The following is a 25,119-nucleotide window of genomic DNA, read 5'->3' on the forward strand; positions in this document are numbered from 1 at the left end:
TTTACTATCAATAAAATACTTTCTTGTCTCCGTCCTCGATTTTACCGTCAAAAGTAGAAGTCACGTGCTTATATATATCCCTGTAATAATTGTAATACTTGTATCACCGCGTATCATAAATTACCACGCCTAAAATGGAATTTATCAAGACGAACAAAACGAACGAGACGAAGACGAAGAACAAGGCGAAGACGACGGCGACGAAGGCGAAGGAGAACACGGCGAAGAGAGAAGAAGGACACGTCTCCCGTACTGTCGCCGGCCAGTCTTGTGGCCAACTATCTCAGCCGCAGCCTGCTCGTCTTTAGCTCCATCTGGTGTTCACGAGAGCAACTCCGGAGAGACCTTGCATAAATATCTATAGCTGCGTCAAGGTTGGCTCCCTCCACGACCGAACACTCTTTGCAACCTTGTTCCTTGTCTCAAACCTCCCTGTGACCGTTTCTATTTACTGATCTGTTTAAAAGAATAGACGTTTGCGTGTACAAACTCAGATCCGACCCTCGTTGCTGCGCACCAAACTCACCGCGAGAAAAAGTTATACCAGCGAGCCTGACAGAAAAGCTTCACGTCTATCATTTAGAGGGGCTATTCTCTTGAATATACGTCTTCATCTCCTGAATATACGTCTTCAGATACCGTCTATCTCTACGTTCACTCCGGCGCCGGTGACCTATCTCCTACGTACTGCCGCTGTTTAAGTACAGGACCAAGGCAACTTCACTACGTCCTACACATACTCCCCCATCGTCTTCACCATGGAGATGAACGGCGCCGCCAAACGCAAGCACTCAGGCAGTGCCATGTCCCTACCCTCCGCCAAACACTTTCGACCAGACCCAGCAACACCTGCCATCACTCCCTCCGGCGACCAGACCCCCGCAGACGTAGCGATGTATACGTTCGACGACGGTGACTCTGAAGCTGCTGTCAGGTCCCTGCTACCGGCCGTCAGCCAGGTACAAACAGACTCAGCGGAGTGGCAGGAAACCATTGAGAAGGTCGTGCGTTGTGTCGTGTCTATTCATTTTTGCCAAACGGCTTCCTTCGATACCGATTTGTCCATGGCGAGTCAAGCTACTGGGTTCGTCGTGGATGCGAAGAATGGCTATATCTTGACGAATAGGCATGTTGTCTGTGCAGGTCCATTTTGGGGGTACTGTATCTTTGATAACCACGAAGAGGTACGTTTGTTTACGCAACGAAGAAACTCTGCCCGGATAACCTGCTAATGTCTTCCTGGATAGTGTGATGTTAAACCCATATATCGAGACCCCGTTCACGACTTCGGTATTCTCAAGTTCGATCCGGCTGCGATCAAGTACATGCCTTTGACAGAATTGCGGTTACAACCCGAGTCAGCCAAGGTAGGCGTGGAAATTCGAGTGGTGGGTAACGATGCAGGAGAAAAATTAAGTATCCTGTCCGGTGTTATCAGTCGACTGGATCGGAATGCCCCTGAATACGGAGAAGGATACAGTGATTTCAACACAAATTACATCCAAGCGGCCGCGGCCGCAAGTGGTGGTAGTTCTGGCAGTCCGGTTGTCAACATCGACGGCTACGCCATTGCGCTACAGGCTGGTGGACGTGCAGACGGTGCTGCTACGGACTATTTCCTTCCACTAGACCGCCCTCTCCGAGCGTTGCAGTGTATTCAAAATGGGCAACCTGTCACACGCGGCACGATTCAGACTCAGTGGATCATCAAGCCTTTTGATGAATGTCGAAGACTTGGTCTATCGCCGGAGTGGGAGGCAGCTGTGCGACTGGCCGCACCCAAAGAAACGGGCATGCTTGTCGCGGAGATCGTGCTTCCTGAGGGCCCTGGAGACGGGAAGCTCCAGGAAGGTGATGTCCTGATCAATGTGAACGGAAACCTCCTCACTCAGTTTGTCAAACTAGACGATATCCTTGACTCGAGTATCGGACAGGAAGTCCGTTTGCTGATACAAAGAGGCGGCGAAGACATCGAAGTCAACTGCAAGATACAGGATCTGCATGGGATTACTCCTGCACGATACGTCAGTGTTGCCGGCGCTATATTCCACGATTTGTCCTACCAGCAGGCGAGATTGTATTCTATCCCATGTCGGGGAGTCTACGTCTGTGAAGCCGCAGGCTCTTTCAAGTTAGAGAGCGCATTTTCCGGTTGGATCGTAGATTCCGTTGATAAGAGACCGACCAAGAATTTGGATGAATTCATTGAAGTTATGAAGACCATACCAGGTACGTCACACCCTGCCGCCAACCATTCTGTGTCATCCCTTACCTAACTCTATTCTAGATCGCGCTCGAGTCGTTTTGTCGTACAGGCACATCCGCGACCTACACACTAGGGGAACTAGTGTCGTGCATATAGATCGTCATTGGCACCCGCAGATGAGGCTCGCCGAGAGAAATGATACAACAGGCTTATGGGATTTCACAGACCTGGCCGACCCTCTCCCAGCGAAGCCACCTGTTCCCAGGAAGGCGGATTTTATCCATCTCGACGGCGTCAAGCATGCTGCCGCCAATGACATCGTCCGCAGTTTTGTCCGTGTGTCTTGCACCATGCCAGTTAGACTTGATGGGTTTCCACAAGCCCGGACTCACGGGTTCGGTCTGGTAATCGACGCAGAAAAGGGGCTTGTTATCATTTCTAGAGCCATCATTCCCTTTGACCTCTGCGACATCAACATCACAGTTGCCGACTCAATCATTGTTCAAGGGAAAGTCGTCTTCATGCATCCTCTCCAGAATTATACCGTGATTCAATATGACCCCAGTTTGGTGCAAGCGCCAGTCAAGTCAGCCAAGTTAAGCAAGGAATATATGCAACAGGGTGCTGGAACCCTATTCGTCGGCTTCAATCAGAATTTCCGCATTGCTGTTACGGCAACGACTGTCACAGACATCACTACTGTCGCGATTCCCCCAAATGCTTCTGCGCCTCGATACCGCGCCATAAACCTTGATGCTATTACGGTTGATACCGGACTCAGCACACAATGTACCAGCGGTGTTCTGTTGGGAGAAGACGGTGCTGTAGAGGCACTTTGGCTTAACTACCTAGGTGAGCGAACAGAGGGCTCTCATAAGGACGTTGAATACCACCTTGGTCTTGCAACTCCGTCACTTCTCCCGGTGGTCTCCCAGATCCAAAGTGGCGCGATCCCCAAGCTCCGCATTCTGGATATGGAAACATATGTTATTCAGATGAGCCAGGCACGAGTTATGGGCGTATCCGAAGAATGGATTAGCAAAGTGGCCATTGCCAACCCGGCACGCCATGAGTTGTTCATGGTTCGAAAGGTGGACTGCGCCTCTCCGTTGTCTACAGACTCGAGACCTCTAGAGGAAGGGGATGTCATACTTACGCTGAATAACAAGCTTGTCACCCGCGTCGCAGACTTTGATGCCATGTACGACCAAGAGTTGCTGGACGCTCTGATCGTGCGAAATGGCGAGGAGATGAAGATACAAATAAAAACAGTCCCCACCGAGGACCTCGAGACCGACCGAGCCCTGATCTTCTGTGGCGCTGTTTTGCAGAAACCTCACCATGCGGTGAGACAACAGATATCTAAATTACACTCTGATGTATATGTCAGCGCAAGGGTATGTTCTCTCATCCGCATAATATCATAATATTATGACCAGTACTTCTCGTTTACACAAGCTAACCTATCATTGATCTTCACAGAGCCGTGGATCGCCTGCCTACCAGTACGGCTTGTCTCCCACCAACTTTATCACTGCAGTCAATGGAGTAAAAACACCAGACCTCGACTCGTTCATTGAACAGGTTAACGCGATTCCTAATAACACATACTTCCGGTTGCGTGCTGTTACATTCGACAACGTCCCTTGGGTAGTGACCATGAAAAAGAATGACCACTATGTAAGTTTAACCTTAACCCTGAAATTAAAGAAGCAAAAGTAGCGCTAACTCTTACGTTTGCAGTTCCCCATGTCTGAATACCTTAAAGATCCCACTTCCCCTTCTGGGTGGAAGACAATCAGCCATACACCTGACAGAAAACGTCGAGATACATATGATACGAACAATCCCAATGCCGACGCCATGATGGAGGATAGAGATGGCGATGTAGATGATATGGAGCCTGAGGTGGATGAGTGAATCCTGTAACATTATTTTGATTCCTCCGCTGTTTTAAAACTTGTATCTTTCTCTCATTCTCTTTCATTTCTTCAAATTTGTGTTATTGGTGTCATACCCTAGGATATTTATCTTTTATGGCTTTCCATTGATATTTGGGTGCCGGATCGGGACTCGGTTGGCTAACGGTATACAACGCGCAAGCAATTGGATGTGGCTATAAAAATTGCATTGAATTTTAACTGCCTTCTAGATAGTAATCAATAAAGCCGATGCATGTATCATCACAATTCCTTATCTCACTACTTCATGGAAGCGTATACGTGAGAACACCTATTTTGCTTGAGAAATCATAAGAAGAAACCCGGTAGAAACCAATAAATATTTATAAAGCTATACAACTTCTCAAATTTCTAATTGTAGCTCTAAGAGGTTCACGGACAAAAACGGATGGGCATATTCGTAAGTGCCATGATATAAAACAACGAAACTCCATCAGCAGGCTAATATGTAACAGGCAATGTATGTATGCACTCGAAATCTTAAACTCCATACATTCAACAAAAAAGGGACAAAAACACGTATAGATGTAGGGCTGGAGTGTAGCTAAAAGTGCCTATTCCATGCTTTGGAAATGAGTTGGAAATAAAACAAGAAACAAAATTATAAGGCGTAAGTACCCAATGCCCAAAAGAAACCCTATCAACGCTGGACAAGATATAACATGGTTATCATCCCATCGTGTGTCGACATTATTACCCCGAAAGGAAAGTATTAAGTGTTCTTGTGTCGATGAGATTCATGAGAGGTGCCTGGAATAAGTGAGAAGGATTAATGTGGACTAAACACCCAACCTCCGTTGTTTTTGAGCTTCTCCCTTTCTGCCATGTCCCATTTAATTTCATCCTGTGTCAGCCCATCAGGGCCGTTCCAATTGGCGCTACTGGTGCGATCACGGAACTTGCGTAGTCTCTCCTTGTTGCCTTTGAATATCTCTTCCATATGCAACGGAGCGGATGGGCCGAAGACCATCTCTCCATCCTGACCTTCTTGCTGCACAAGAATGTTATGGAGGTTTTCTTCCTTGGCCCAATCGGGAACATGACATGGTTCTGCATCGGAATCTTCGTCTTCACTATCCGTAGGAATGTCGGGAAGTTTGATGTTTTCGCCATTCGGATAGGCGGGAGAAGACTTAGGTATGGCGTGCTTGCTGCTGTGACCGGCTGTTTTGAGGTAGTTGGGGTTCGGCTGAGATGAGCTGCTCGGTTCGGCAAAGGGAATCTTTCCATTGGCATATTTTGCCATCTCCAGGGGATGAGTTGGTCGACTACCTTGGGCAGCCTGCGGATGGGCTTGGAACTGTCGCTGTGCCCCCATTGAGTTTTTAAAGATCGGTGGGCAACCTTGCATTTGGTTCCCCTGGGGAGGTGCAGCGGCTGAGTACTTGGGAACGCTGGGGAAGTTGTTAAGTTTAGATGCGATAGACTGACGTATCGGGGGGGCCATAGCTGGTCGAACGGCAGGTTCAGCAGTGACAATTTCATCTTCTGTCTTCCTTCGCTTCCCGTCCGGCTGGTGAACGCTTCCTGATTTTGTGGCAGCGGGCCGGATTGTGTTATGTTCGTCGTGTACGCGCTTGGGTGGTTTGGCTGGGTTTGGTGGTGGGTAATTATGTGGCCGGCTAGGGGGTTGGACACTACCTAGCCTCGAGCCTGGTCTTGCTGGACCCTGAGACTCACTGAGTATGGAACGGTCATGTTGAATTATGGAGCTCTATTGTAGTGTCAGTAGGCGTAATAATTGAGGAGTAAGGGATGTGAATAACATACGGTGTCATTTGATGGAGTCTGCTGACGACTACGCTGCTGTTCCAATCTCTTTGCGTTCTCAAGCCGTCTCTTCTCAATTGCCTGTTTCTTTGCAACGGTCTTTGGATCATCTGTAACGGACTGTTCCCGTTCTTGACGCTCAATTCGGGTTCGCTCGAGCTGTTCCTGCCGACGGGTTTCATCCTGTTGTACAAGTCTCTTACGGTCAGCTTCACGCCGTTGCTCCAATTTCCGCTGGGCGTCTCGCTGTTCCTATTATGACCATAAGTATGTAATCAAGCCAGTAGGTTATAACAAAATATTTACCTGTTCCTTCTTTCTTTCGGCCGCTAGCATGGCTCTTGATTTCGACGAGGCAGAAGAGACAGAGCTCTTTAGACTGCCCGTAGACGCTGTGGTAAGAAGCGAAGCATTGCTAGCCTTTTTGGTGACGGAGGTTTGTCTCGTTGTCGGTTCAGGGATGGAAGGAGGTATAGGGGTTGCAGATTCTGCCCGTATCCGCTGTGAGGAGAGAGTTCCAACACGGATATTGACCGGTTGAGGTTTTGGCTTTCGCACTTCTCTTATGGCCTTAGCAGGCCTGCGGCTTTCATTTTGCTTTGGCTGAGGCTGTGGGAGAGTTGGAACGGCAAACTTTTGCTCTTCCTCTTCGCTGTGTTCAGGTTCACGACGTACAGGTACCCTGGGTGCTGGCTCTACCTTTCGTGGTGACGACTTTGCAGGAGGGTATTCTGGCAACTCCACCTTATCTAGTACTTCAGCCTTGGGGACATTTTGAGTAGGCTTTGGCGGCACAACTCGCTGTCTCTCTTGCTCTCTAGCCCTTTCCAGTTGCTCCTCCATTCGCTGACGGTCCTTGATTTCTTGTTCTTTACGCCTATGTTCCTTCTCTATAGAACCGCGTGTTCGTGGTGCTCTGATTGGACTCTCCGGGCGCTGGGATTGCACCTGAGGCTGGCCGTGTTCAAATACGCCGGATGTGTTAGGGTGTTGGCTCGCTTGACTGCGCGTGGATGTAGGCGAGAGAGTTTCTAGTTTAGCAGTAGCGGAGACACTTGCGCTACTACCAAATAGACCCCTGGCACTTTTCATCAAAGATTGAAGCTTGGATTTAGATGCGCTGAGGGGACCATCGAAACGTTTTGGGGAACCAGCTGGGGTGGTTGACTCGCCGTTAGTATCCGCAACAGATGGAGGCTTCTGTATAGAGCTTGCTGTACCGGGCCGTGGAGAGATGGGGAATGATGGGACAGAGGATGATTTGCTGTGAAAGAAACCGGCTGGTCTGAATGGTTTAGGGCCCGGCGAACGCCTTTCAGGAGAAGCAGGCTGAGCCGACGGTGCTCTTAAGGCTGGACTAGGAGTGTCTTTGTAAATATGGGTTTCCGCGTAAGACCTATTAGCTGGGAAGGAAAACTGATCCGCAACTAGCTGTGTTCGTTGAGGGGAGAATTTAGCTGCCTCCACCATGGATGCCGGCTCAGTAACCGAGCTGTTTTGTATATTATCATTCGAGGGAGCTGCGGTTGGTGGAGGAAGCTCTGGGTATGCGACCTGTTGTGAACCTAGGGAGGGCAGGGGAGCGGTAGATTTGGTAGTTCGAGCCGCTTGCGACTTTCCTAACATATTTATCTTCTCATGCAAGAGTTGCGTAGATGATTTGTTAAGACGCTTTGGCGCCTTATTCTCTGCATCGGAATCGTTCTCATCCTCGGCCCATTCATCGTTGCGATCCTTGTCGTTCGTTTCGCTGGGTTTATTTTTTTCGCTGTCCAAGAGTATTTGGGTCAGCCTGGCTCCGCCTGTCTGTCGTCCGAAGTAGCCCGGTTGGCCGACTATGCTCATATTCATCTTCGGGGGGTCGATGTGGCTAGTTCTGGACATCCGCCCTCCCATACTTCGCTTCGTTGTAAGTGGCTCTCGTGCTGGGAGGGAAGCAAATGTAAGACTACTCTTTCGAATCGGGGCTCGGACCGGGGTTGGCCCATCAGATGGCGAGCCTATATCGTCGAGGTTATGGTCGTCCAAGTCCTCCTTGAGCTCCGATGGTGGTGGGGCTGGGAGTACTGGAGCGTGAGCCTGGTTTTCACCCTGCTTCACCACAAGAGCAGAAGTAGTAAACGGCTGCTGCTTCGGAAGGGCCGTATTCTTTGGGATATAACGGGAGTATTCGAATTCCATGGGCTCAACAGTGTTTTCCTTGCTTGGGGCAACTTCTCTCGCGGAGTGAAATGAGTCCTCTGTGATACGACGGGCTGCAGATGGACTTCTGTCGTTGCCATCTACTGGTAAGATGGTCGAATCGTCAATGACCTGGGTGGCAGTTTCGGTCTCCATATGGGTCTCTGGCTCGTCGGCGTCCGTGTGGGGCTGCTCGGGCATTCCATGATATCCAGAATCAGTGTTGTAGTTGGGGTTTGAGTTCTGGGTGTTTGAAGGAGGCGACCATGGCTTTTCATTGTTAGTGACAAGCTTCGCGATCTCCTGGTTAAATCGATTTGTCGGCGCTGGGCTATTTCTGGCGTTGTGTCCAGAAGAGAATATATCACTCAAGGGCTATAGTCAAGTTAGAAAGCGACTCTTCACATACGAGATAGCAGGGCTGTCCTATCTTGACTTACTACTCGAGCTTCCCGCGGCGTCTTGAGAATCTTTCGTGCAGTCCGGGGAGTCTTTCCGCGCATCTTCCCGGGAGTTTTGAAAAGCTCGGTAACGCTACTACGTGACGGTTAGAAGGAAGGTAAACTAAAGTGGCAAAGGCAACGAGAGCTGAATGTAGCATGGGCGGCCATACAACTGATCGCGAGTAAAGATCTCCGCCATATGTTCGTTGAGCCATTCCATCTCATGGCGGACAGGAAACTCGACCTCGTCCAGCTCCTGCTGCACTAACTGCATACAATTTTCCTTCTCTGCGGCGACCCATTCTTTCGAGCCTACAGGCTTTCGCGCCCTGGCTGCCGCGCTGGCCATGGCGACGTCGTGATGAGTGGTGAGCGATGACCGAGGAACGTAAACAGGCGTCGTCGGTGTGGGAGCGTGTCGGGGAGACGGAGCAGTCGACTTATAAGCGTGCGCAATGCTCCATGAAGGCAAAGTGCGCAGAGGAAGCTCTTGTGTAGGCGGTTGGTGCAGCTCGCGGTCGCCAAAGTGCGTATTTATCGATCGCAACTTGAGCGAAACGTCTGACTTGCCCGAAGCAGGTTGGATCAAAACAACGCGACTCGGCTTAGTCATCCACGTGACTTACAGGCTCAGCACCACCAACAATAACACACTGTAAAGACGCCTTACTGTGTTTCACTCTACAGATACTCAACAATAAGACCATCCTCCTCGAGTACAAGATATCGTCCTGTTGGTTTATGATGTCGTTTGCTTATAGAGTAACGGATTACATAAGGTATTACATAAGCGTGTTGATATAAAAGCTTGGCGTGTTGTGATTTTCCCTATTTGGGCTAAAGTGGTCTCGGCCCGGCGTTGATCCGCTAGAAAGCTTAAAAATAGCAAGCGCGCGGGAAAGAAAAAGACGAAATGGGAAATGTCAAAGTCAACAAAACATCAACAGACAGCAAAGTCTTCATTCTGTAGACGCCTACACTCCGTCACTCGTTTATCCATCGGACTGCCATGCAGAGCCAGGTTATCTGAGCTGCACGCCCTGGCTTGCTTGGTTCTCATCTGCGTCTTATATCTACCCCTGAGACCGTTATAAACACCGCGGAGAGCGGTTCGACACGATGTCAAGCGATTTTGATAGCGACGGTGCTAGCTCGGACTTTGCACCGGTGAGGCTTCAATTAACCCCCCATTCTCTCTACGTATCCAGCGTCCAGGTTCTAACGATATGGAGCAGAAACCAAAGGCAAAAGCTGCCCCGAAGAAAGCGGCGGCCGTCCCTAAAGCGAAGGCGGCGCCTAAGAAACTGACCCAGACGACCCTCAAGCCGAAAGCGACGTCGAAAGCTGCGGTGTCGAAGAAGGCTGCCCGTCCCGACCCTGAAGATGAGTTGGACTCTCTAATGGAGGATGCGGGGGTGGATAACCTAGACGCTCTCGAGAGTACCCCCCCAAACGCCTCCAAAAAGACCAAGACTGCGCCGAAGAAGGCTGTTACAAAGCCACTTTCCAGCGTAGAGAATGAGTCCTTTACGACTGAGACTGCGGGGGCAGGGGAGTCGTCCGATAAGTACCAAAAGGTAAGTGTCGCCAATAGCCCTATCTGCCAATTCTTTGACTTGCACTAACCAGCTCCTCAGCTCACCCAATTGGAACATATCATCAAACGTCCGGACACCTACATCGGCTCTATCGAACGAACCGAGAAACAAATGTGGGTTTACAATTCTACCACAGAGTTGATGGAGTACCGAGAAGTCTCCTACGTTCCCGGCGTATACAAGATCTTCGACGAAATTCTAGTCAATGCAGCGGACAATAAGCAAAACGATAAGAACATGAACGAGATCAGAGTCACCCTGGACAAGGAAGCAGGCGAGATCAGTGTTTGGAACAACGGCCGCGGTATACCCGTGGAGATCCATGCGGTATGTATTTTCCATCTTCTGCCCTACATTATATCTTTCCTATGCTAATGACTCTGCAGAAAGAGAAAATTTACATCCCCGAATTGATTTTCGGTCACCTATTAACCTCATCCAACTATAACGATAACCAAGCAAAGATCACCGGTGGACGCAACGGTTATGGAGCCAAGCTCTGTAACGTTTTCAGTACCGAGTTCACCATCGAAACAGTCGATTCGAGAACGAAAAAGAAGTTCAAGCTCACCTGGACCGATAACATGTCAAAGATGGGCAAGGCGAAGATTACAGACTGCAAGACCGACGATTATACCAAGGTCACTTTCAAGCCGGACTTTCAAAAATTCGGAATGGATGGTATGGATAACGACTTCGAGGCATTGGTTTATCGACGAGTCTATGATATGGCCGGTACTTGTGGGACCGCTGTGAAACTCAACGGCTCTAAAGTACCAGTCCGATCGTTCAAAAAATACATGGAGATGTACACCAAAGCGATCAAGGCTGAACGAGGAGAAGATCCCACCGCCGACAAGAATGATATAATCGTAGAAAGCCCTGACCCACGCTGGGAAATCGGATTTTCCGTCTCAGACGGTTCGTTCCAACAGGTCTCGTTCGTCAACTCCATCGCCACAACCTCAGGTGGAACGCACGTCAACTATATCAGTGACCAAATCTGCAACAAACTTGCCGATGCATTGAAGAAGAAGAACAAGACTGGAGCCACATTGAAGGCGGCCCAGATCAAAAACCACATTTTCCTCTTTGTGAATTGTCAAATTGTCAATCCCGCATTTACCTCTCAAACCAAGGAGCAGCTGACCACCAAGGCGAGTCAGTTTGGCAGCAAATGCGTTGTGTCCGATGAATTCATGAAGAAGGTCATGAAGACCCGGGTTATGGAAGATATCCTCCATTTTGCTGAAAGGAAGGCCGACCAGATTTTGAAGAAGACGGACGGCAATCGTCGCTCCCGCATGAATAATCCAAAACTCACAGACGCAAACAAGGCTGGGACCAAGGACGGCCACCACTGCACACTGATCCTAACCGAGGGTGACTCTGCAAAGGGTTTGGCAATGGCAGGGCGAGCTGTTGTCGGACCTGATCTCTTCGGGGTGTTCCCGCTTCGAGGAAAGCTACTCAACGTTCGAGATGCTTCTGTTGACCAGATCTCCAAGAATGTGGAGATTCAAAACATCAAAAATTTCATTGGTCTGCAACATAAAAAGGAGTACACTGAGACCAGAGGTCTCCGCTACGGCCATTTGATGATCATGACTGATCAGGATCATGACGGCAGTCATATCAAAGGCTTGCTCATCAATTATCTCCAAGTTGCGTTCCCAACCCTGCTGAAAATTCCCGGCTTCCTCATTGAATTCATCACTCCTATCGTCAAAGTCTGGAAAGGTGACCCTAAAAATCCAACTCATACCAAATCCTTCTTTACTCTGCCTGAATATGAAGAATGGAAAGAAGTCCATGGTCACGATAAGAAATGGGAAAAGAAGTACTACAAGGGTTTGGGTACCAGTTCGACTGAAGACGCTCAGATCTACTTTCAGGACCTGGATAAGCATCTCAAGCAGTTCCACACCCTTCAGGATAAGGAGGCTGAGCTGATTGAACTCGCTTTCTCAAAGAAGAAAGCTGACGAACGAAAGGAGTGGCTTCGTCAATTCAAACCTGGGACATATCTTGATCATTCAACAGAACAAATCACATATACTGATTTCATTAACAAAGAGTTAATTCTTTTCAGCATGGCTGATAACATACGATCTATTCCCTCGGTCGTCGATGGCTTGAAGCCTGGTCAACGAAAGGTCTTGTACACCATGTTTAAGCGAAATGTGAAAAAGGATGTCAAAGTCGTTGAACTTGCTGGTTACGTTTCCGGTATGACCGCCTACCAGCACGGTGATAATTCCCTCCATACAACGATCATCGGGCTTGCCCAAACTTTTGTCGGCTCAAACAACATCAACTGCTTGGAGCCTAGCGGTAACTTTGGAAGTCGTCTTCAGGGTGGCGCTGACAGTGCCAGCGCTCGTTACATTTACACACGTCTTTCGCCCTTCGCGAGGCGTTTGTTCCACCCATCTGACGAGCCGTTATTGGTAAACAACGTTGATGATGGTAAAGTCATTGAGCCAGAAACCTATGTCCCAGTTGTTCCACTTATTCTTATAAATGGTGCTGATGGTATTGGTACGGGCTGGAGTACAAATATCCCAAATTACAACCCAGAAGAGGTGGTTGCCAACTTGAAGCGTCTGATGGCTGGTGAAGAACTCGAACCAATGAAGCCATGGTTCCGTGGGTTTAAGGGGGAGGTCACCGGATCTGGCGACCGTTATAAGTTTAGCGGAACTATCAAACAGACGGGGGACAGTGAGGTGGAAATTACAGAACTGCCCATTCGAACTTGGACGCAGGATTTTAAGGACAAGCTCGAGGATATTATTAAAGCTGACAAGGTTCCTTCATTCATCAAGGATTATAGGGACTACAACACCCACACCAATGTGCACTTTGTCATCCAGATGGACGAGAAACATATGAAGAAGTCCATTGATGAAGGCTTGGAGGAAAAATTCAAGCTTACTAAAACCATCACGACAACAAACATGGTTGCCTTTGACGCCGAGGGTCGCATTACTCGTTATGAGACCCCCGAGGAGATTCTACGAGCTTTTTATGCTGTTCGTATCAAATTATATGAGCAACGGAAGGTATGTCTATTCTATTCAGTATGTGGGTAAACAAATATGGTCTAACACTCGTGTAGCAACATATGCTTTCGCAACTTCAACTCCAACTTGATAAGCTGACCAACCAGGCCCGCTTCGTCCAAATGATTATCGATGGCAAACTAGTGATCTCAAAGAAGAAGAAAGCCGTTCTTATTCAGGAGCTGAAAGAGAAGGGGTTCAAGCCTTTCCCGAAAATAGCAGAGGCCGTAAAGGCGGGTGAGATCGCCGAGCTTGTTGAAGAGGAGGAGGAGGAAGAGGAGGAAGGGGCCGATGCAACCCTGTCCCAAGATGCCTACGACTACCTGTTAAGTGTAAGTGCTATTTTTATTTGATACTCGATTACAATTCGAAACTAATACTTACCTCATTAGATGCCTCTGTGGTCTCTTACTCAAGAACGAGTGGAGAAACTGCGGCGCCAGATTGGAGAAAAAGAAACGGAAGTCGATTCGCTGATCAAATTGTCCAAGGAGGACCTGTGGAAAAAGGACCTTGACGATTTCATTACTGAATGGAGATTTCAGCTTGAAGACGAAGAAAGTCGTCGCAAGAAAATTGCTGGGCGAGGCAGACGGTTGTCAGCAAAGGTCAAAACCGGTATTCGGGGAACAATCAGTAAAAAGCGCAAAGCCGATGCGGGTGATGACAGTGACTTCGATGCCCCCAAGGGGAAGAAGGCAACTGTCAAGCGTGTGCAGCCCAAGGGAGGCCTCCTTGACTACCTTAGTAAACCGAAGCCAAAGCCCAAAGAAAAGGTCTCTGTCGATGGGGCGGATGATTCAGACGAATTTGATGTTGAGGTTATGCCAAAGCCAAAGCCCCGAGGTGCAGCTCAAGCTGTTAAACCCGCTCCTGTTGCCGATGTGCTAAGCGATGCGGACTTCATGGACATTGATTCAATGCCGGAAGAAAAGCCCAAACCAAAGATGGCGCCTCCTAAAGAAGAACCTGCAGTTGTCGAAGATGATTCGGATATTGAGATGATTCCCAAGCCCGCTACCCAGCGGAGAGCTCGAGCCAAACAAGAACCTAAGAAGTATCATGGTTTTAGCACGTCTGAGAGTGAGGGGAATGACGATTTTGATGTGAGCACCATGGTTAAGGGTATTGGTAAAACAAAAGCAGACCCGGCTTCCGAGGCCAGGACACTGTTCTCTGAGCCCTCTCGTCCGGCCGCAGTTGGAGGCGCAAAACCCGCGGCCAAATCGACCAAGGATGCCTTGGAGTTTGACCCAGACGAAACCGACTATTCGAAGCTTATCCCTCAGAATTCACCGAGGCGATCTCTACTCGTGAAGCCGAAGGAAACCAAAGTCTTCTCAGACTTGGAGGATGACATGGATGAAGATCCCAAGCCTGCCGCTAAACCGATAAGTAAAGCTAAAGCAGCCACTTCCAAGCCCGCTGCAAAGACTGCTACGGCCGCCGCGAGAGGGCGTCCAAAGAAGACGACCACTGCAGCACCTGCCGCGGTCAAAAAGACAGTGCAGTTTTCACCTGCAGCTAAAGCGTACGCTTCCAAAAAAGCCAAGACTAAGAAGCTTGCTGACGATTTGTCTGACGATGACATCGACGCTATGGCAAACGATATACTCGACTCTGAGCCGGAGGAAGACGTGAAACCCGCATCCAGTAGGGCGCGGCCTGCGCGTCGTGCTGCTACAACAGTCAAAAAGCCAGTATACGCCATTGAAGATGACGATAGTAGCGAAGCAGACGGGGATGGAGCAGTTTCGAGCGATGACTTTTCGGACTAAGCGGTCTGTATTTTACTGGGCATAGTTTGACCGGAGTATGGTATTCAACTCTTGTGAGGGAACAGGTTGCCGGATGGTGTTTGGGGGGAGGCCATGGTTTAGGTATTTTCTGCAACTTGCTATTGATTTATAGCTGTATGGATGCATTCGAGGGTTTATGTACTGTTATCATCCTCTATAATTTTCGTATGGATATATCGAAGCAAGTTTCCCCCGTATATCTAGACTCTGTATTCCCCAGCTGCAGTGTACCCCCCACACGCCCGTCGCTTCTTGTGAAAGGCCACGCGCGACCACGCATCAGATATTCATGTTTCCCGTTCACGTACGACTCTGGGAGGCCTTGGGCGGTCGTTGTGCCAGCAACCTGGGAGCAAGCGGTTAGTTATACACTCCTCATTTCATCGCTAAGGAACCCAACGGTTCTAGAATGGCGACTATTTTTGAAACTTCCTCGCCGTCGGGAGATACTTAAATTAAAGGACTATAGTTTATGGACGAAGAATCCGTCAATCCGGGGAAAGCTGTTGGACTGTACTCCGTGCGGCCTGAAAGATGTACTTTTCTTAGTTAACCGTGATGAGGTTGCTTCTTGTTGGCCAACTTCAACTTCCACTTCCCAACCTCACCATAACGTATCCTCAACCCCGACTCCAGCTCCAGAAGCAACGGCTCTATGTTTTCGAGGAATTTGCGGCTAGGGATAAGGAATACCTTGCTAGACTTCTTCGCAGGCGCCTTGACTTACATTTTGAGCCTGAATAGTGGTTAAAATTGGCAAAAACGCGTATAGCGAGGAGAGCCTGGTGGTGTGGGCATCAGTCCATCCGTCCCCCTTGACCCTTGGGAACGAGGAGTCTTTAGGGGCGGAAAGACGGGTATAAATCCTTTCGTTTTTACTATCTCTACCCATGAGGTGTTTCACATTCAGGCTTCCCGTCTAGAAGCTGTGTGGGAAGCAAAGGTATTTTGCACCCTGAATATCAGAACTGGAGACCAGTTACTAATTTTAAAGCCCAAGTCTACGGAGTACTTGCGTATAGCCTCCTGTAAGGCTTCAGATATACAGATGATAATGCAGGCCTACATGATATGGCAGTGGCATGATGTATATCCCCCGACTTGAGGGACATGAGCTGCGAATGCTATCACGGATAGGATGGGTTTTCTATCGAGTGTCGTTTAAGTCGCACAACTACCAAGGGGCATATTGGAAATATGGCTCTTGTTAATTCCAAGAATCTACACTCCATGCTTCAAAGCTTTCCGATGTAGAGCCTCAGGGGACACATTCGCAGAGGCCCAACCTGACGCGCTAGGCAGCCTGCTTTTCCCAAAGGACTCTGGCCAGGTAGGCCATGTTTGCCATCTTATCCATTCTCAGTATCCATACTGATCTTGTTGAGTCGAAACTGTGGGGTCAGATATGTACCTACCCGTGACACGAGCTTTCAAGATATGCATTCTCCCACCACGCGCCCGCGGATCAGGCAACCGCTGTTTTTCCCTTTCTGTCTTGGCCGGGCGAACTTTGGCAAGAATCCACGCTTGCCATACGGGCTCTCTATCGGCATGTCCATCAGATCCTGACCCACCCTAACTGCTGGTCAGATGGCGCTAGCTCCGATGAAAGCACCTTTTATGCATGGCCAATTGAATAACCAAGGTGAGATGGGATAACAATTAACAATAGAACAAGGGAGATGCCTTCATGGCTCATTGCCACAGCATAGAGTTTTGCTGAAGCGGATAGAGCCCAAAGAACTTGCCATGACTCCGCCATGTCACACAAATTGAACGCGGGAGTGCAAAAGTGATGAAAATTGAAAGAGAGCAGCCTGGGAATTTAAAGGTTAATCCCCATGTGGGAATCGTGGGATAAATGAGTCCAACGTCAAAAATGATAATAGAAAAAAAGGGCTATACTACAAGGTTGTTAAGGGACGTTGAATGAGGCGCTGCCTAAGAAACGCCCTATTTCCAAGTGCCTGAGGAACCTGTGTTGCCCACCTATCAATCTTCGGGTAGCCGCATATGTTGACTGAAACGCCATCCTCCTCGATGGAGCACACCCATCGGCTGCCTAGAGAGAATGGGATGCTTGCCATACTAGCAGAATATACCCTTGAATTCTCACATTCCCCCCATAACGCTAGTCTGGAGGCTGCTCCATGCACGTCACTACGCATATACGTCTTCCTTTCCGATAAAGCAAGGGAGGAAGAAAAAATTCCATCGGAATAATGTCGCAGGTTCCCCTGATTTCGGGATTGTAAGGGGGACCTGCAAAAAGCTTCCCAGCTAGCAGCTTTCAGAGTTAGCTATGTGGCAGAATGTATCCAATATTGCAAATGACCGTTGATGCTTCCTGGCCTTCAACTGAGCCAAACAATATTTTGCGTCTTCTTTAGTGAGACCTGCGCCAGTCAAACCCCACAGCCTTCTAATTCCCATTCATTCTTCACCGCTTGCCCAACTGTGGTAGGTTGCCTCGATGCTAGATATGGAGTATGAGTGGTTCCTTGCACGATACAAACAAACAGTTACATTAGGCCCATAAGTCCCCATAGTACCTAATGGGTGTGGCCGGTCTTTCTATCCCAGTTTTACCCTAGAGGTATCGGACCGTCCTTACAAAGCGACCGGCATAGAGGCCTCCGGAGAAGCAAAAGAAGATACCGAAAAGAAATCTTGCCGCTGGTGTGATTTCACTTCCTTCATACTAAGCCCTCATCCTCTAACGTCAATAACCGCAATGCCGTTTTTATGCTAGATGCAATGTCCTGCACCAGGCCTAAGCCTTCCTTTCCCACACCTTTACAGCTCTATATCCCCTTTCAGCTTCACCACTCTTTCTTTATCATCTAATCCTGTCTCAAATCTTCTTCATTATCAACTGCCGTTGACTGCTGATGTTAGATGTGAGGAGAGGATATCCCGCTGCCATTTCCTTTCCTTGTTCGTCAACTATATTTTTATCGAAACTGCGCCATCCGTTGTGACACTTCCTCAATTTCTCCGTCTTGTACAATTCTACAGTTGAACCGGTTTTGATCTCAGACTACAATCCATCTCACGGGTAACTATAGTCTGAGGGATCTACGTTCCAGGCAAACCCTAGCCGCGATGACATCTATTGCGTCGCTCCTCAACCCGGAGCCGGATGCTTCCCAGCAGAACCATAAGGCCCTAATGCCATGCTCTGAGCAGAATGAAAGAGGGTGCCAGTCTCCTCCACTTAGGCAAAAGAAGCAAAAGATCTCCAAAGATGCGGCGGTTTTTACAAGGGGACGGGTCAGGGGCCAGCTCAAGTACCCTCCTTGCGAATATCAGGATGAAAAATTGGCCGAGGCGCACAGGACCTTCGAGATTCACCCGATGGGACATATTACAGAGTTCCCTCGACACATTCCTTACAACAGCGAGAAAAAGTCCTTTTTAGAAAAGACGGGGAGGGAAAGCTTCGAAGGTGAGATCTCAAAGTTAGCCCAACGTTAACCCAAGGTTAACGTCAGTTGTATATTCATGGGAGATTCTAACTGAACCATGCGATAGTATTCCAATACGAATTCAAAATTCCGGGCGACGACAAAGTGTATACAGTGATGTGGGACTACAATATTGGCCTGGTTCGGACAACCTCGCTATTCCGATGTAATAACTATTCAAAGGTATGCCGTCCCCCATTATTCCTCCTGAGCTGATACTGAACGTATTTTTCTCAGACTGCACCGGCAAAAATGTTGAATGCCAACCCTGGGCTCAGAGAAATCTGTCACAGCATAACTGGAGGGGCGTTGGCGGCACAAGGTATGCTCTTCTGTAATACTACAAGGCGCTACCTTAACCTGCTAACGATCGGTGATTTGTAGGGTATTGGATGCCATTTGAGGCAGCGAAGGCCGTTGCTGCCACCTTCTGCTGGAAGATTCGGTATGCGTTAACTCCCTTATTTGGGGTAGGTTTCCTTTCCGAGTGTATTCCACCAAGCGATGAGATGTTTGGCCGAATGATTATCGATCCCGCCATCGTGCGATCTGCGACAATCACAGCACTCCAATACCGCAATATGGAACTTGAGAAATCTTCCTCAAGTCGAATTCCAGGCTCAAATGTCTCTTATTTACCTTTAAAACCGCGGGCTGAACAACAAACCAATATGAAAAGACTGCGACCCAAAGGCCATAGCGGCAGGCCTGACGACGAGGATGTCATGGAGGTTGATAGTAGGGGCCAACATCAACACCAGATTCCATCATATTACCGACACCAACCCTACTCGCCCTCCATGTTACCAAACAGTGGATGGACGCCGGCTAACACGCCACGATCTACTCAAGCTTTCAGACGCTCGACAACAAATTCAAAGGGTACTATTCTACCTTCCCCGAAGGAGATCATTGCCTCATTTTCGAGGCTTACCAACAATCAAACCATGCACTATGGTTCATTGAGGCAGTCTTTCGATGATGTGGAAGAGAGCGATGATGGTGACGACGACGGTGAAGGCACTGATGAATCAGCCTCTGAAGATGACGTAGAAAACGATCGACGTGCTCAATGGTCCAAATCAAATCATACCTGTGAATCTGCAGTCGAGGCTGGAATAGAGAATGAAGATGATGTACCGACGAGGCCCGACCACAACTCACTCCCATGCCCGCCACACCAACTGCTAGAGGGTGCCGGAAGGGAGACAGAGAGCGGCATCGGACATTCAAATATCAAAGAGTCAGCCTCGTTGCCTGAAGAATTAGGAAGCGAATCAGGGAAGAGGGCCCCTGAAGAGAAAATTGAGGCAGAAGCGAAGCTAGAGTCTGAAGGGAGACAATCCCCCGTTCCTCTGACAAACGATGCTCGGGCTGCGTACATGTTGATGAAGTTGCATATGCAGGAAGCTGGAGGAAACAACGCGGCAACCGTAGATGAGGATCCAGCAAGGAAGAGAAGACGTGCATCAGCATAAAAAGGGAGTTACTATATCTTGGAGTTCTGTTGGAAGGTGAGCTTCTATTTGGCCATTTGTGTTTTTTTTGGCGTTTTTTGGTTCTTTTACGGACCTAGCTACCTCTAGCAGTGATATTGGATGCATCGACGGCGGTTTGACTAGGAATGAAGTGGACCAGAGGATCTATGCTTTTCTTTACTTTCACTTAACTTTTGGTTACCCTTAAATTTGGAATTTCATCTCCTATTCATCAAGTTAATATCTATCACTTTTCATTTATGTATGACAGAGTTATTAAATAAGACCAGGCTTCCCACGGACCACTCACAGGGCCTTATACTTACAATAATACGGAGTACACGGACGAAATTTTCAATTTCCTATTCATTAATCCACATACTTTTGGCTAGCTATACTCATTAATAATTGGATAAAAGGGCTGAAAAATAGGTTGGTACAAGAAAGTAGAACAACAGAACACAAAGAAATGATAGAAGTGCAGTTTTGATAGCCTCAGATGTACGAGTAGAACCAAGGACAAGTGAAATAAAAAGAAAAGAAAGGGAGAGAGTGGATGGAAACCAAGGACCTAAACATCCAGGATGACACAACGATGATAGTTTTTATGACAATAAGAGAATTAAAAATTGGGTAGTGGATGGAGTTGGTCGCTCAAGTTGAATATGAAAATTTGTCCCGGCGGGGGTGTAATCCGTCGTGCAAGTGCAGGCGGCGATAATAGAAAAAGGGGACTTCTCGAGCACACGGCTCATGCGTACTTTGGGGAGAAGCGTCCATGCTGGTAGTGAACATGGGGCGGAGGGTCTTTTGTTTATGCAATTTGGATCAGTTCTGGACCTTTGTCTGCGTCGTTGACTTCGCCAACGGGTTCGTCTTTAGGAGCTTCAGGAAAATCTGCATGGGCCACTTCCCGCAAATCAGGGGTTTCCTGCAGATCGGGGAGTTTGTCAAGTGTCTCGGTCTTTGGGACCTCTGGCTCGGAGGCATCGATGGCGGCGGTTTCAGGAACAGATTCGTGAACGGTCTCAGGGACTGCTTTGGGAGTCGCCTCAATTGCAGTCTCAGGCGCGGTGATAGCAGGTACGGGAGCGCTAGACGATCCGATGTATCCATTGGCCTTAGCTCGATAGTCGCCTACATATTGCTTGACAATGCCAGTGGCCTGTGCAGTTTGAGTTTCAGCCATCTCCTTCACATGCGACGCTTGAGTGGCGACAATTTCTTGAGCGTTTCCAAGCTGGCTATCGATGAACTCCTTGTTGGTGATGTAGACCAGGGGGGCCAAGTAGGCAATGCAGGTAGCAATGAGAGCCAAACCCCATAGGGGCAGGAACATTACAAGCCAGTACGAAATGAGAGCAGTAACAAATGCCTAAAAAAAAAAAAAAACACACAGGTTAAAATGGGGTGCTAGCAGCTGGCTGGAGCGTGGTGGGGATACATACGGAAACTGTGTATGTCAGGTTCTCGACGAAGAGGATGCGTTGGAACTCGATGAGGAAGAAATCGACTAGGTTCTCGAGGTCCTCCAAAAAGCTCTCAACAGTGTCCTTTGGAATAGTATAGTACTTGCGTGGACGTGAGGCGCTGGTCAATCCACGGGAGAAGAGAAGGCGGCCTCCAACTTCAGCGGAGGCGGTCACTGAATGAAATTGCCTGATGAGTATGCAATCGATGCAGAAATGCCAGAGCTTCCCCGGGTGAGAATAAACCTACCTCCCAAAGCGAGGTAAAGGAACTTCAACGTCCACCGGATGAGGGGCAGATATCGGCTGGCAACTATGAAGAGGACAACGGTTGCAAAGGAGCTAGCTGTTGCACTCGGCCGTTCCCACTATATCGAATATAAGTATCCCAAGACAAGCCGTATCGGTCGAAGGGAGGGGCAGTGCTCACACTCAACAAGCTGTATAGTTTCGAATGGTAGTCTGCGGGAGAGATTGTTTAGTCTGTATAGCTCTGGATGGACCAGCAAGGAGCGTGCGGGTGTAGGAGGCGAGCCACATACGGGTCAACGGCTGAGAAGCCTGCGGGGTAGTAGAGGAGGTGCCATTAATGGCGGGCTTGGTCGTTCCTATATCCGACATCTAGCAGTATCCATGTCTCGTCAGCCAGCAAGTCCAACGCTGCGTATTATCCGACAGTCCACATCTGTCTCAGGGGGTTCGTTCCCATTGCCCATACCATTGTCAGTGACAGCTCCGTATCGATCAAAACAATCCACTCCGTGCTCCTAGTGTCCACGTATGAGAATCCAAAGGTCGTTCCAGGCTTCTTCCGGAGGATATTGACGAGTAAACTAAAGATCCAAAGCTCCGATATCAGCTAACGGACGAGGGAAGCCGGACTGCTATAACTCGACGAGCACTCACCTTACTGCTTTTCCAGAGCTCGACAGACATGTCCGAGAGGGCCTTTTCCCTGTCTCTGCTGGAACGAATAGGGGATATCAACCGTTTGGGAGAAATGGACTGAAATAGGGGTTACCTGATGACTGTGGGCGGTCGCCCAGCTGGGCCGCGTTGGTGGCCATTCTATAGATCTAGGGCCCCGGTGCGACGTGCAAGCAGTCCGGTCTCTCCGGTCAGGGTCTAGCAAGCAGCCTGTAGTCGGTAACAGTTCTCGATGAGCAGCGATATCTCGTCTGGACGGTGGTGGGAGACGTCCTGGGTGTTTTGTGTGGGAAGTGGAAGTTATAAGCAAGAAAAAACAAGTCGATGAAACATGTGATGCAATACTCTCTCTACATCTCTCTCTCTACCTACATCACTACACCACTACATCACTACATCACTACTCTACCTCATGTCTACATTATTCTCTACTCTACGTACTCTGCATCCTCTACATCTACTCTCTACGGCTAGAGATGTCCTTGTTGCTGCCTGACGCGCTCTGGCACATTTGGTCGCTCGCGTGCATAAATGCAACATCCAGACCAAGATCCCAGCAGGTCGACCAGGCAGGGATGCTCTGCCATAACGTCACTTGGCGAGTATTTGGGCATCAGGCGAACACGAGAGAAGAGAATAACGGTGCCTGGCCGACGTCCGTCGAGATCTGGTCGATGTCCGACGATGATGGAATACGGTGCAACAGCTTCTAGCCCTGGCCTGGATGTGAGACAGTGACCGGTTTAGACAGCTTGCCAGGGGAGCTCGTTGGAGGAACGCAGAAGGGTGCAACTATGAGGGGTCTTTTATTTACTGCGGAACTACAGGGCATATACGTGGTCTATATACGTGGACATTCTCTGGCTTGAAGTACCCCGGACCTGGCCTAATAGCTTCGAGGCAGGTCAAGGGCCTTTTCGCTGATGAAATTCATGACCATCTCCTATTACCTCCGTTAGCTTGGCCGTCTACCAGGGGAAGGGTTAACATACGCGGCTGATGGGCGCAATTCGAGGGACAAAACACTCCCGCAGATATCGTTCAACATGATACTCCTGGGCGTATCCCATCCCCCCAAGCGTGAGGACCTATTATGGCCCTGTCAGTCTGCTTTCTCTCTCAACAGCAGAGGGGCACGACTTACTGCTCTCTCACAGGCGGCAAAGGCAGCTTCGGCGGCGAGATACTTGGCTGAATTGCACGCTATGCCTACGGACTGCTGTCCGATGGACGGGTCGGTTCTACTCCCGTCGTAGAGCTTGGTGGCGTGGTATGTTGCCAACTTTGCGGCTTCAAGGTTCATGAACGCTGCCGCGAGTGGGTGGGCGATTCCCTGGTTCTGGCCGATCGGACGCCCAAACACGATTCGCTCTCTGGCATACTTTGCCGCCTTCTCTAGGGCGACGTATCCCAGGCCTAATGCTTCGCCTGCGAGAAGACATCGCTCCGCATTCATCCCATGCAAAACCTACACGGCCTCAAAAGTCAGCACCGCCGAGCCTCATGACGAAAGGATCGGCTGGATCACCTACAATCTTGAACCCTTCGCCCTCCTTTCCAATCAGGCTATCGGCAGGTATTCTATAATTGTCAAAGAAGACTTCATTGGCGTCCACGCTGCGGCCTCCCATCTTCCTAATCTTCCGTAAATCCAAGCCCGGCGCGGTTTTGTCAAAGTCTATAAAAAAGAGCGACAGCCCTTCTGAAGGCTTCTTTACTTCGTCGAGGGGCGTTGTTCGAGCCAAGAGAATCATCTTCTGTGCCACTTGAGCTGATGATATCCAACTATACCGGATAGTTAGCCCCCATACTGCCACGATAGATGTTTTGCTCCCTCAACTTGCATCTTCTGCCCAGACACTCTGTACGAGTCGCCATCCTTTGCCGCTACGGTCCGAAGTTTCAGCGTCTCCAGGCCGGTGTTTGGTTCCGTGCTACGATCGGTCAGCTTCTGATGTATCGAGGCAACCCGATTGAGGGAGCGGCGTACACTCCGAAACAGGTCCTCCATTCTCCAGCAATCAGGCGAGGTAGCATCCTCTTCCGCTGATCTTCGGACGCGAACTTCGCAACCGGCTATAATTTTTTTTTAACATCCCCGCACTTAGTATATGCGGCGTTTCTGTGTGAATCCGATACTTCATATCTTACCTGCGTAGCATAAACATTTGCGTGGATCGACTGGGCGCCGGCCAGGCCAGCTCCGCTCCTGTCGCACACTCAAACGTTAGTATCATGCCCGTCCTACCGCCAAAAAGTAAAGAAGAATAGCTAGCAGTCGGACCGTACTGGGCGATAGTCTGCATCATCATGGTAGCCTCTGAGATGCCTAACCCGGCGCCCCCCAGGTCTTCAGGCAAGGCAATGCCTATCCAACCGTCCTTGGACAGTGCAGCATGTAGCTCGTGGGGGTATTCCTCTGTTCGGTCATGCTCGGCCCAGTATTCCTATTCAAAAGTCATTAAATATACTGGACAGTCGGAGAGCCTCATCTTGCACACATCTCCGCCTGCCATGGACGTACGTCTGGAAAGGCAGAGCAGATCTTGCTGATCGACTCGCGAACCATCAACTGTTCCGGCGTAAAGCAGCTCAGGTCCATGATCCGGCTGGGCTGTGAAACGGAGAACTGTCTCCTCTGGGTGGACCAAGTCCAACGGTTTACAGCGTTGCCATGTGAGATCCCTGCCGTCACATAGCTCAACCCCGACGATGAACGGTTAAAGAGTTGAAAAACGCTCCTCGGCGAGCAGGG

The 25,119-nt window shown here is 49.2% G+C and overlaps 6 protein-coding genes across 6 annotated transcripts; 3 read left to right on the plus strand and 3 right to left on the minus strand.

Annotated features, from left to right (window-relative positions):
- Positions 1–134: 134 nt before the first annotated feature.
- On the plus strand, positions 135–4,126 carry GIQ15_05350 (uncharacterized protein; the record flags this gene model as incomplete). Its single annotated transcript, XM_033552767.1, has 6 exons — positions 135–249; positions 703–1,184; positions 1,248–2,229; positions 2,288–3,603; positions 3,689–3,886; positions 3,950–4,126. 6 exons carry the CDS (start codon positions 135–137, stop codon positions 4,124–4,126), a joined length of 3,270 nt encoding a protein of 1,089 aa, XP_033406497.1.
- An 810-nt stretch (positions 4,127–4,936) lies between these two features.
- On the minus strand, positions 4,937–9,174 carry GIQ15_05351 (uncharacterized protein; the record flags this gene model as incomplete). Its single annotated transcript, XM_033552768.1, has 5 exons — positions 4,937–5,881; positions 5,938–6,189; positions 6,244–8,493; positions 8,559–8,655; positions 8,732–9,174. 5 exons carry the CDS (start codon positions 9,172–9,174, stop codon positions 4,937–4,939), a joined length of 3,987 nt encoding a protein of 1,328 aa, XP_033406498.1.
- Positions 9,175–9,680: 506 nt separating this feature from the next.
- GIQ15_05352 (DNA topoisomerase II) lies at positions 9,681–15,002 on the plus strand (the record flags this gene model as incomplete). Its single annotated transcript, XM_033552769.1, has 6 exons — positions 9,681–9,728; positions 9,797–10,138; positions 10,199–10,486; positions 10,546–13,224; positions 13,281–13,556; positions 13,716–15,002. The coding sequence occupies 6 exons, from the start codon at positions 9,681–9,683 to the stop codon at positions 15,000–15,002; spliced, it is 4,920 nt and encodes a 1,639-aa protein (XP_033406499.1).
- Positions 15,003–18,128: 3,126 nt separating this feature from the next.
- On the plus strand, positions 18,129–19,968 carry GIQ15_05353 (putative APSES transcription factor Xbp1; the record flags this gene model as incomplete). The annotated part of the gene is made up of 4 exons (XM_033552770.1): positions 18,129–18,471; positions 18,558–18,673; positions 18,728–18,812; positions 18,875–19,968. 4 exons carry the CDS (start codon positions 18,129–18,131, stop codon positions 19,966–19,968), a joined length of 1,638 nt encoding a protein of 545 aa, XP_033406500.1.
- An 814-nt stretch (positions 19,969–20,782) lies between these two features.
- GIQ15_05354 (cwl1) lies at positions 20,783–22,504 on the minus strand (the record flags this gene model as incomplete). The annotated part of the gene is made up of 8 exons (XM_033552771.1): positions 20,783–21,343; positions 21,417–21,613; positions 21,688–21,805; positions 21,868–21,899; positions 21,980–22,058; positions 22,156–22,270; positions 22,344–22,401; positions 22,459–22,504. 8 exons carry the CDS (start codon positions 22,502–22,504, stop codon positions 20,783–20,785), a joined length of 1,206 nt encoding a protein of 401 aa, XP_033406501.1.
- Positions 22,505–23,250: 746 nt separating this feature from the next.
- Positions 23,251–24,966, minus strand: GIQ15_05355 (acyl-CoA dehydrogenase; the record flags this gene model as incomplete). Its single annotated transcript, XM_033552772.1, has 9 exons — positions 23,251–23,307; positions 23,357–23,452; positions 23,509–23,832; positions 23,897–24,149; positions 24,233–24,298; positions 24,355–24,440; positions 24,516–24,573; positions 24,654–24,811; positions 24,889–24,966. The coding sequence occupies 9 exons, from the start codon at positions 24,964–24,966 to the stop codon at positions 23,251–23,253; spliced, it is 1,176 nt and encodes a 391-aa protein (XP_033406502.1).
- Positions 24,967–25,119: the final 153 nt, after the last annotated feature.

The sequence above is a fragment of the Arthroderma uncinatum genome (genome assembly GCF_011692745.1).
Source record: "Arthroderma uncinatum strain CBS 119779 chromosome Unknown scaffold3, whole genome shotgun sequence".
Lineage (NCBI taxonomy): Eukaryota > Fungi > Ascomycota > Eurotiomycetes > Onygenales > Arthrodermataceae > Arthroderma > Arthroderma uncinatum.